Source organism: Suricata suricatta, chromosome 13, assembly GCF_006229205.1.
Source record: "Suricata suricatta isolate VVHF042 chromosome 13, meerkat_22Aug2017_6uvM2_HiC, whole genome shotgun sequence".
In the NCBI taxonomy this organism is placed as follows: Eukaryota; Metazoa; Chordata; class Mammalia; order Carnivora; family Herpestidae; genus Suricata; species Suricata suricatta.
In genome coordinates this window covers 48,453,836-48,465,409 of record NC_043712.1, presented here as the reverse complement: position 1 = coordinate 48,465,409, position 11,574 = coordinate 48,453,836, and the positions used below count along the sequence as shown (strand labels likewise).

At 42.2% G+C, this 11,574-nt stretch overlaps 1 protein-coding gene across 2 annotated transcripts in view; it reads right to left on the bottom strand.

Moving 5' to 3' along the window:
- Positions 1–223: 223 nt before the first annotated feature.
- Positions 224–11,574, bottom strand: part of SLC24A2 (solute carrier family 24 member 2) — a 250,173-nt gene continuing 238,822 nt past the window's right edge. For both annotated transcript variants that reach the window (XM_029920829.1, XM_029920830.1), the window contains 2 exons: positions 8,031–8,197; positions 224–3,800 (listed from right to left, as the gene is read on the bottom strand). In XM_029920829.1, the coding sequence (XP_029776689.1) occupies positions 3,551–3,800; positions 8,031–8,197 (417 nt within the window). In that variant the 3' untranslated portion in view covers positions 224–3,550. The remainder of the gene's footprint in view (positions 3,801–8,030; positions 8,198–11,574) is intronic.

The window sequence follows — 11,574 nt, the reverse complement described above, 5'->3', positions numbered from 1 at the left end:
TTTTTAAATGTTTATTTTTGAGAGAGCGTGTGAGTGCATGTGTGTGAGCGAGGGAGGGAGAAATAGAGAGAGAGAGAGAGAGAGAGAGAGAGAGAGAGAGAGAGAGAGAGAGAGAGAATCCCAAGCAGGCTCTGTGCTATCAGTGCTGAGCCCAACATGGGACTTGAACCCAAAAACTGTGAGATCATGTCCTGAGCTGAAAATCAAGAGTCAGACGCTTAACTGATTGAGCCACCCAGGCACCCCCATATAGCTTGTTTATTTCAGATTGAGCAGTAATAAGTGGGCTTTAGAATTTTTGATAGTACCTTATATACCCCGCTACAAGAAAGCAAATAATATCTACGGTCTAAGTTTTTCTGTTGTGTATTCTTTGCCTCTACATCAGCGTGAGGGATATGGCTGGCCATTTCCATAGGTTGTATGTGACTGTATACTCTTAGGGTGGGAAAATATATGGGAAGGGGGCATAGGTGTAGGTTTGTATGGACATGTGCACAGACCAAGTCTTACAGCTGTTCCCTTTGGGTGTTGGTGTGCGTGACTTTCCTTTTCCTTCATTATGACAAACTTGATGTGCCCTGGATTTGAATCCTGACGATGTAAGTGATGAGGTCAGTGTGTGCACATAGACGTGGCATAAAGATGTGTTTTTGTAAGTATATGCACAGGCATGCAGGGGAAGTGTTAGAGATGACCTGCTCAGGAAAGCTCTCATAATTACATTAGTGGTTTGAATGCTTTTAAAGATTCACTGCTGCATTCTGTACACCGCTCTCTGGATTTGCCCTGGCCCAACACATGACCCCACAGACACATGCTGGGGTCAGGCAGTGGGACGGGAAGGTTGCCTGCACACCAGCTGGCCAGGGAACACCGCTGTCGTCCACTGCACTCAGGGCACATCACAGGGGTGGGAATGGGCTCGGAAGTACTGTCTTCAAAACTTCTCATCAGTGACCACTACACTTCCTATGGAATGGAGCCCCCAGGCTCTGTGGCTGCCTGGATGGGTCTCCCTCGAATCGGGGGTGGGGGTGGTGGTGGGGGATAACTGGGGAGGAGGGGGGAGAGTGAGGAGGCAGGGGAGTTGCTGGCACAACAACAGGGCTGCAGGGGGCCTCCCTTGTCCTTTTTGGTTTCACACAGTCTATATGAGTTGGGTTAAAATCACCTATTCAAACCTTCTTTCGGATAACAGACAAGCCAATAAAAAAACTCACGCAATGAACCCGTTTGCTCACCTTCAAGTAACGCACAGGGAAACCAACCAGAGTTTTGAAGAAGTTCACTCACTCTTTCCCTCTAAGGAAGTAGCACAAATTCTTGCCTCAATACAACATCCTGTCCTTGATGAAGGAGACGTGGGTTTTTCACACAACCGAAAACCTGACTTTGCAAAGTTGGAGAGACTCGAAGGCTCGCCTCCTGCATGGCAGCCATCTTGATTTCTTGTTTTTCCCAAGTGAGCCTCCACTCAGAACTGCTTTTTGCTTGGGGGTGCTGGGCCGTGAGGGACACTGCCTGTTACTGCCATGCGCTGTGGAGTGAGCTGGGGTTTTGTGGAAGGGATACTGAGCCTGATCTGGGGCTGAAAGGTGCTCCTTCCTCTATGCCTAGTTGTGAGTTCTGCACTCTGTCTCCCTGTGTTAGGAGCTATGTGCTCACAACAGGATCATAGCAGGCATCAGGGACACAGTAAACTGGAGACAAAAACCCATATCGTATGCGGTATGTGCCTGCTGAGATGTAAAATGGGTACAGAATAATGGGCCATCTTCTATTTACTTTTTCAACTGATTATAAGGAAAGCATGACTTGGAGACGTGAAAATCTTTCTGTATTTTCTCATCAATCTAGTTTGCCTTTTTCCCCCCGATGATTTTATTTTCTATTGAAATAGATCTGAGAAATCATACAAGGTATCAAACAGAGTTTGGGGGGGGGCATGGAACGAATGAAATGAAAATGTCACACAAATGCTGAGCAAAATCAGGAGATCAAAGCCTTGGAGTGACTGGCTTGAGGCCAGTGTGACACGTCTTCAGTGGGCTGTCTAAGCTAGCAAGAGTCCCATGTAGGGTCTCGATGGAAGGAGAAACAGATTTTGCATGGGCTCTAAGCAAATCCTTGTCCTGGCATCACTAGACATAGGCCTCAGAAACCTTCCTTGGTGCACTGGGTATACAAATGCCTTTGCACACATCTCTACGCTGCCTCAGACCCAAGCACTACAGATCAGACTCTGTTTATTTCTACTGCAGGAATGATGATTTCTTTAGACACTGAAGCCCTTTGTGAACCATATTGGAAGATGCGTTAAAGGACTACGCCCTTATATTCCCATTAGGTGGCAAGTTCCACTGAGCCTCTCTATTGGATGGTATTTCTTATTACCTACCCCAGGCTCTCTTGGCAGGCATTTTAGATTATATGTGAGCCCTTAGCATCAAAATACACCTAAATGACAATCACAGTTAAATTTGCCCCCCCTTTTTTCTGATGATAATGGGACATGCATTAGAACAGTATAGGTTCAGTTTCTATAGTCTTGTCCTAGGAGAGCACTAATTTGGTTTGCAGTTACATTTTCTACTTGCATGCTGGGGCAATATATATATATATAAAAATCCAAAAAACCCCAACTCTGATCACCTCTCCCCTGACCCCAAAGCAATATCCACCCAGTCTGGGTTTTACCTCTGTCTGTTCCAAGTGGCTCCATGGGCTTTGGTCAGTGTGCCCCAGCAGGGGTGAGCAGAAAGTCTTCACTGTTTGGCTGGTGGGAATGTTTTGGAGGTCTCAGCTCAGGGTCCCTACAGACCTTCTCCACCAAGCCCTCCATCCTGCAACGAATTCCTCTAAAATATCCACCTTACCCGGCAGGATCCCAGTAAGTCCAAGGTAGGCTGAAGGTCACGGCAATGATTCTATTCGTCTACCTCTTGTACTTAAGAGGTAAAGCTCTGACTGAAGGTTGATGCCCCTCTTCAAATAGGTGCTATAAATATACTAGAGCTATCCCTGAAAAGATGCATTTGTATTTTTATATATATGTGATGATTTTATATATATATATAAAATTTTTCTTTCTTTGTGTTTGTATACAGGTATGTATTACTCTATAGGTATGAAAGGAGAGGTATAATATAGGAGCAGGCAGGGTTATATTCCTGTGCATCTATTTATAATTTGTATATTTTATATGTATATATAGAGAGTGAGCCTCTGTCACTGTTTGCATCATTACAATGAATGTACCTCCGACCAGCGAGGAGTACCTGTCAGTGGCGAATGGAGAGAAGCCCCAAATGGACAGTTCTTGCATGGTCTCTTGCATGGCGCTGTGTCAGCAGGCAAGGTTGGCAGCAGCTTGTGAAATGAGGGGGCCCAGTGTAAATCCATCCCGCCTCACATCCACCAGGGAGGGACACTTTGAAATGCCCATGGCTGTGTGCCAGCTGCCTCTTTAAGGGAGAGGTCAAGGAGCCTAGAACCCAGGGCAGGGAGGGGCCATCCATGCTGTTGGTTCAGGATATGGCTTTTCCTACTAGATGGAGACAGGGCACACAAGAATTCTGTCTTCTAGGAGGACACTGATCACCAGGAACACAAAGTAGAGGCCAAACATGATGAAGCCCAGCACTTTGTTCATCCGCCATTTGCAGAGGGCAATGGAGAGGATGACGAAGAGTAGCATGATGAAGAGGAGGACAATGGCACAGAAGAGGCCATTGCTGCTGACAGCCACCGGTTGGAACTTGTGAATGATAGTATATAGGAGCCAGGGCAGTGGAAGCCTGTAAGGAAAGATGGGGGAGCAGTCAGACGCGTTGAAGAAGGCATACAGCATAGCATCAGCTTCTTGGAATCTACCAGCTGAAAAGGGTTGTCTTTGTAGGTTCATTATGCCTTGTGCATGGCTCGCCCAGGAAATCACCTAAGGAAGTCGGGTGAACTTCATAAACCATTATAGATTTCCTGACTGAATTAGGGAGAAGGCAGAATTTGTTCGATAGCTGAGTAAGCTCAAAGCTGTGACCACTGCGGGTGATTTCCTGATGTGACTTGAAATAGTCGTGTGTTTCTTTCCTAGTTAGATTCCAATGTTGCTCTCCGCCCAAACAATGATGGACTGGAAGATTTGCACAGGACAAGAGAAGGAAAAGACAAATGGAGGAAAACCATAGAAATCGGTGGTGAAAATAGCAACATTATTTTTAGGAATGGAGACAGAGAATAGCACTGACTCAACTGATTTAAGGCAAGTGAAAAATGATACATGATACAATATAGCTGTCTGAGGTTTATTTTGGAAAAGATGGGACAACCTTTTGACTAGGAAGTGGTCCTCCTGAACCATGTGAGGAAGACAGTTTCTTACATTTGTGATGTGATTTTTAAAAAGTTGTTGTCTCCCTTTTGTATTTGACTTTTGAAAATCTGGTAACATCTTTTGTTTTCTATCCAGAGTGACGACTCTGGAAGGCATCAGAAAAGCTAACTGCCAGGTGCATCCTGAAAGTGAGTTAGGACTCTGAGCAAGAGGAAAATGGCCCAAAACACGTGACTCATGTTGCCTGGGCATCTCCAGGTGGCTGAGCAGAGATACAGTTTTAGCCACTGAGCCTAAGGACGGAATGGTGGCTGGGAAACAAGGACCCAGCCACCCAGCTGGGAGAGGCTTCTGCAGAGCCTTAGCTTTTGGCTAAGGGAGATTGCATTTCAGCCTGACCTCAGGGATTTGGAAGAGGAGGTGCCCTTTTGAAACACAAAGTTCTCCAAAAGAAAAGCAAAGAGCTTGAGAGAAATAATGAGGGGGAAGGGGTAGTGAGTTTACACATCTGGTCTCCTCAGAGGGAGAGAGCATGTGATGGTAGAGCTGTGAGTTGTCTAACTTTGATCACCCAAGGCCTGGCGGATGCAGGCCCCCATCTGGGTGCATATGTTAACCTGGGCCAAGCTGAAGTGACTGACGCACTGCCTCAGGGTAGTCAGTGTGGGCGGTTTGCCCTGGAGCCTGGCTTGGAGCAGCTCACTTCACAGAGATGTCAGAAGGAGAGGCTACACCGGCCAGCTCAGGGAATGCGGTGCAATTCCAGCTTTCGGCAGGAGAGGGCAGCTCTGGCATCCTCCAGTCAGTAATGGAAAGTCAGGAAAAATGGGCATTTGTGTGCGTGTGTGTGTGTGTGTGTGTGTGTGTGTGTGTGTGTGTTGGATGGAGTGCTCAAAAATGAAACCTCCACTAGGGACTTGTCCTGGGGAGTTCTTCTTGTACACCCGCACTCTCTTAGGAAGAAAAAGACCAAAACCATTGTATTCTTATTAAGCTAGACATGCACAGGCCCGCATACACATCTGGTTCCGGTGAAGTTGTGCTTGATGTGCAAAAGGAAGAAACCTTTTGTAGTAAAAAAGTGACATTTTGTTCATGTCTTTTGACCTATAGATCCTACTGTCAGGGATCAAGCATAAGAAATATTTGAAATTCAGATACAATATTATTCAGAAAAATGATCATTTCAGTGTTATCTCGAATAGTGAAATATTTGGGATACCTTAATCTCCAATAATTAAAACGAGTTCAATAGCAAACTATTAAGCCAAGTTAATGTTATGTAGCCATTATAAATCATAAGCTTATAATAATAGAGGCAAATACTCATGATATGATATTATGGTTAAAATGAAGGATACACGTAAAAATAGCAATGTATTTTCAGTAAGGTAAACTATATATGAACTAAAACAGGGTGGTGAATTAGCATTGATTTTTACTTATGCTTTATATGTATTTACTCAATCCTTTACCGTGAGTATATGTTAACATTATAAGCATGGAGAAAATGCCAGCAAGGCTATGAAATACTTTTTATACTCAATATATTGCTAACAAGTTCATAAATTGGTATAAACTCTTGAGAAAGACCTTTTTCTCTTAGTGATGAAAAATGTACGTCAATAGCTCAATAGCCATTAAAATGTTCATAATCTTTAATTAATATTTCTTGAAGGAGTTTATCCTAATAGAGATAATTAAAAGATACTTTCTACATAAAGGTCTTCATCAAAACACGCATTGTAGCAGAAAACTGAAAAAAAGAAAAAATAATGGCTAAACTGAAAACCAACAGGATGAAGTATTGTGAAGTGATAAAATGTTATTTATGAGAGTTAAATGGAACTTAGAAATAGTTGATTGACTAACTTACTAACAGATGCCTACCTTGTGCCAGGCACAAACAGCTTTAAAATAGAAAAATAAAAGCCCTCCAAAAGGACAAAACTGAGTATTCATTTGGAAAACTATGAAATATTTGGAAGAGAACATACAAAAATTAAATGTTGCTTTTGGGTACTAGGGTTAGGGATTATCTTTCTTTAAACTTTCATTTAACCTGTTACTATATATCTCGTTTAAGAACAGTGAACAAAAACATCTTGCAATTCCCTTGACTATTTGTTTTTCAAAAACATGACAAATACGTCCTATAATTTTTCCCGACTTGTAAGGTTGTCTCTCTTTATACTATAGCACATCTTATTTTCCTTCTTGGAAGAGACGGACCAGGGAAACTCCTAAATGTGTAAGCAGTGGAACTGAGAAACACAGTTTCTACTAGAGACATTCTTCCTTTAAAACATATACGTTTTAAGGCATTCATCCTACGTTCATTCATTCAGTTTGCAAATGTCTGTCAAGGCACCACCATGTATTAGGCATTGTTATTAGGCTTTGGGGAGCTGTGGCTCCTGAGCAGTTCACAGTCTAGTGGGCAGAGTGATAAATTCGATCATGACAAGAGGACACTGTGCAGAGAGTACACAGAGCCCCCTGGTCAGGCCCAAGGGCATGGGGAAGGCTGGGGTTTGAGCTGACATTGGTGGGGTAAATTGGCATTTTCCAGGCAGACAAGCAGGGAAGAATCTCATGTGAGAGGGGCCTGCAAAGGAAGGAAATAATGGCAGGAGAGGGGAAACTTTGGAATTCAAAGGTGGTTAAGATAGCAGGAGCTCAGGGCAGGGTTTCATGCAGGTAGTGTGGTTGGGAGACACCGTCCACACCCCCGCTATCGTGTTTACTAGCTTTGTGAACTCTGTGCTCTTCAGTTGCCTTGCCTGAAAAATGGGGGATCATTGTACATATGTCACAGGATCATTGTGTGGCTTAAATGGATAGAAATGTACTTACAGTGCCTAAAGTGGACATTGAATGAAAAACACAGGTAATGCAAAGGTATGAGAGAGAACAATATTCAAAATGTTCAACAAAAAAGCAGACCCATTTTGGTGAGTTTCTAAATTCAAGTGTCAAGAGCCCAGTTCTGAGAACATAAGAAAAACACCCCATGCCTCACCTTCTCAGGGGTTCTCTCTCATTCAGGGTTATGCAACAGACTACTTTTACTTCTGCCAAGTTAAATGAAATGACAGAGATAAGAGCATCCCACCCCAATCTGATCCGCTTTTGAGATTATTCATATTGAGAACAACCATTTACTTAACCGTAAGAACAGATCTCATCTTCTGACTTTCAAAAAACTTAGAATATCTTTATCAGCAGCATACATAAATGATAATGCCAAACCTGCCAGAATTTTCCAAAGAAGGAGATGGGATATTTTTGCTTGTTTCAAACTGTTTTATAATCCAAATCTCGTCCGGGCTGGTAGGAACTTTAATTAGAATTAGGATATGGAAAAAAATGTAGTAAGACTATCTCCATCATACCTGACTACTGAATATTCATAACTTGTGGCCAGTGCCATTATATAAGCAAAATTCTTACAACATCCAATCTGTATGTAGGCATGTGTTTCTGCATATCTATGGATAGCTTATTCTTCATTAAGGTCTCCGAAAATTAAAAATGGAGTTAGTGAACTTGAATGGTACTCCCAGTCTTTACTTTCTATTGGTATTGGCTAATTTTGGGCTCAAAGATCCTGGTTATATCTCCATAGCCTCTCAGAGGACAATGACAGCAAAAGAGTTGGTGTGTGCACCTTCATAAAACAGCCTCTACTCACCCTACGGTGATGTCAAAAATGTTGCTTCCAACAGAGCTGGACACAGCCATGTCCCCAAGCCCCTTCCGGGCCACTATGACACTGGTGATAAGATCAGGGATGGAGGTTCCGGCAGCCAAGATGGTGAGACCCATAATCTCTTCACTAATGCCAATCGTCTCTCCAACCTAAAAGTAACAACAGGGATACATATGAGTGTTTGAAGTCATAAAACCATCAAACCCACAAATGTCTCAATGCAACTCCCTTGTAATGAATTCCTATCCGTGCTGTGTGGAGCGAGGAGATGATAAAGAAAGAGTAAGCAACAAACACTGCCATAGAGGACTTTACACTTTACTCATATTCAGACACAAGAGATCGGGAATGTTCACAGCAGGACTGAACAGATAATCCTACAGAGGGCTTGAGTGTGGTCACTATCTGGTATCTAGCAAGACTGTGCAGGAGAGGCAGAAGAAGACAGTTATAAAAGCCAACTGGCCATTGGCTCCAGAGGCCAGGGGCTGACAACGGTACCAAATCCTGTAGCAGATTTGCCTTTGGATTAACAATTGAAGGCTAAGGACTGACATTCAGTGTTCCCAGTTTTCTTTGACATCTCCTAGTGTCTGTAACCCACTCTCAGACTGTCATTTCCATGGGAAACTTGGTTTGGGGTAGTTCAAGGCTTGGTAACACAGGACTATAAATCAGCAAGGCAACTGTGGAGAAACCATCAGTAACTGAATCAGCTGTCCAAGGTCTGGCTCTGGCATTTATAAAGAATTTAACCTATTATTAACTTAACCAATTGTATAATGTCTTTGATCCTTGCTTTCTTATCGTTAAAGTGGGTATGATAATACCTTACAAGGCAGTTGGGAGGACTAACTGATCATGTGTGGAAAACCCCTTTGCAAATAGTACATCATTACTGAAAAATGATGAGGGATAGTTATTATGTTTACTTTAGTCTTTGCCTTTTAGCACTGATGAAGTCTATTTTGGACAGTTGTTCTAGTCTCAGATGGAGGCTCCCTCATTCTCGTGAGCAAACTTTTTGTCTTCTTGGGACTTTTGAAAGTTTTAAGTATTTTCTGGAGTTGGTGAACTGCAGTTCTGAAAACTTTTAAGACCGTGCTTTCAGTTGGTTTTCAACAGCCTACTCTAGGACACTTTCCTTTTTAATGCCAAAGGCTAGAGTAGCATGTAAGAATAAGGGCTTTCAGGGAATAGAATACATTTATTTATTTATTTATTTTTTTAAATTTAATATTTATTATTTATTGTTGAGAGAGAGGAAAAGACAAAGCAAAAGCAGGGGAAGGGCAGAGAGAAAGGGAGACACAGAATCTGAAGCAGGCTTCAGGCTGCGGGCTGTCAGCACAGAGTCTGACGTGGGGCTTGAGCCCATGAAATTTGAGATCATGATCTGCGCAGAAGTTGGATGCTTAACTGACTGAACCACCCAAATGACCCTTTCTTTCTTTTTTTAAAATTTTTATTTAAGTAATATCTATACCCAGTGTGGGGCTTGAACTCACGACCCTGAGATCAAGGGTTGCATGTTCTTTTGACTGAGCCAGCCAGGCACCCCTGGGGTAAACTCATTTCAAACTATCTTTTGTGATTTACAAGTGATAGTGTGGTTTCCACTAACTTAAAAGCATAGTTGGGAGCTATTTTTGTTTTGATGGTCACACGTACTCTAGAGCCTGGCTAGCTGAACTAGTTTATTCTGGCCTCACAGAGCAAAGATTCACTGCTCTCCATCAGAAAGGAAGTTCCATGCAAGCAGAATTCCACCTTTGGTCACTCTCATCTCCCTCATACACAGAACATAGCCTGTATTTAGTAGGCTTTCAATACTTATTTGCTGAATAAATAAATCCATCTGCGTACTTAGGTGATTTCCCTAGTGTGTTTTCTGCTGAATCTCCTAGAAAAAACTTTAAATAAGAGTTCTGCAAAGGAGTGCCCTATTTGAGCAAAACTCTCCTTGCTGACCTATTTTTTGAGTTAGATCTTGAGTGAAACATTTTCAAAGACTGTGAAGATGCTGAGTCAATGGTTGTCACCCCCAATAAACAGGATGATTCTTTGAAGGAGTTCGAAAGCAGTGGCTATTTAAAAAAAACATTTATATTTGGAGTCTCAATGACTCCATAGGAAAAAAAAAAGCAGAAATTGCAGAGGGGTGGTATGGTGGTGTGGGTAAGAGTGACGGCTTGGATACAGGGGAGACATGGGTGCAAATCCTAGCCTGCCACTCTTAGTACATGGTGGCCAACTGACCCTTGGCTAGTTTTTCTCATGTGTGGAATGGGGATCATAGCGTACACCCTCAGAGTTGTTGTGATGATTATATGTGATGATGCATACATCACAGAGCAGGTGGCAGGTATCAAGGGGATATCTGCTAGTGGTCAGCTATGATAACTGAGACACTACTCCTCTCCCTCTCCAACTTAGCAGCATGGAGCCATTGGGCTCTGGCACCTGGTTTAGTAGGCATTAGTCCGTAATGTGGGAAATCATAAGAATAATGAAGATTTTTTATTGTACATCGGACTCTTGATGAATCTGCATGGCTCTAGAAACACTTTTGCTCCCTGAGAACAAGCCTTCGTAGGCACATTTTAAGAACACTTCACTGACTTTGGTTTTCCACGAGCAAGAGGCAAGATGATAGGCACGGCGTGGAGATGGAACAGCGCTGATCAAACTGGCAGCATCGGAGAAGTTTAGAGCTAGAAATGACATCGGCAGTCTCCTGGGGTGGGGGTGGGGAATTCCTTTGTTTTGCAATAGAAATAAATGATGGGGCCACTCAGAATCCAAATCCCTTGCTGCTCTGAACATTGCACTATTGCAGTTCCTTACCTTGGTTTCAGGAGGAACCCCAAAAATGTCATATTGGCTAAATGAGACACCAGGTCGTATTGACTCTTAGAATAAACTTCTCATATTAGATGCAGGATGGACTTTAACCATGTTTTCATCACTCAGGAAATTTGCTAATTTCATGATATAAAAAGATTAAAAGGAACAAAAACGAAGGGAAAGCATGCATAAAGCCTTTAATGTAAAAGGTATTTATTTTTGGCCAAACAGTAGCTAAATAGTGATATTAAATAGCATTTATTGTTGGTAAGGCTGTGGATAACAAAATAAGTGAGCACTAAGTGGTGCATTTGTTATCTTTATGACTTTTATAGCTCAAAAAATTCTGTACAAACAACAGAATTAGAGCCAAACTTCTTAGAACAGAATGTGCTATTTTGATCAGATGTCTGGATGTCTTAAAAGAGAAAAGCATTTCTACAGGAGAAAAGATAAAGAAACTTCTCATCATTACTAGAAGGTAAGGTTTCCCTTTACACATGTATTTCTGGGCCTTTTGGTAATATTATTCCAGGTAGTGTGTTTGTATTTTTCTACAAAAGAATGAAAATGAAGTAAGAGTATGCAATTAAGATAATCATTAAAAAGAGTAGAATAAGATGAAATATCTAGAAAACAAGAGAGAATAAAAACTACTTTTTTTCTTTATCGGTACATT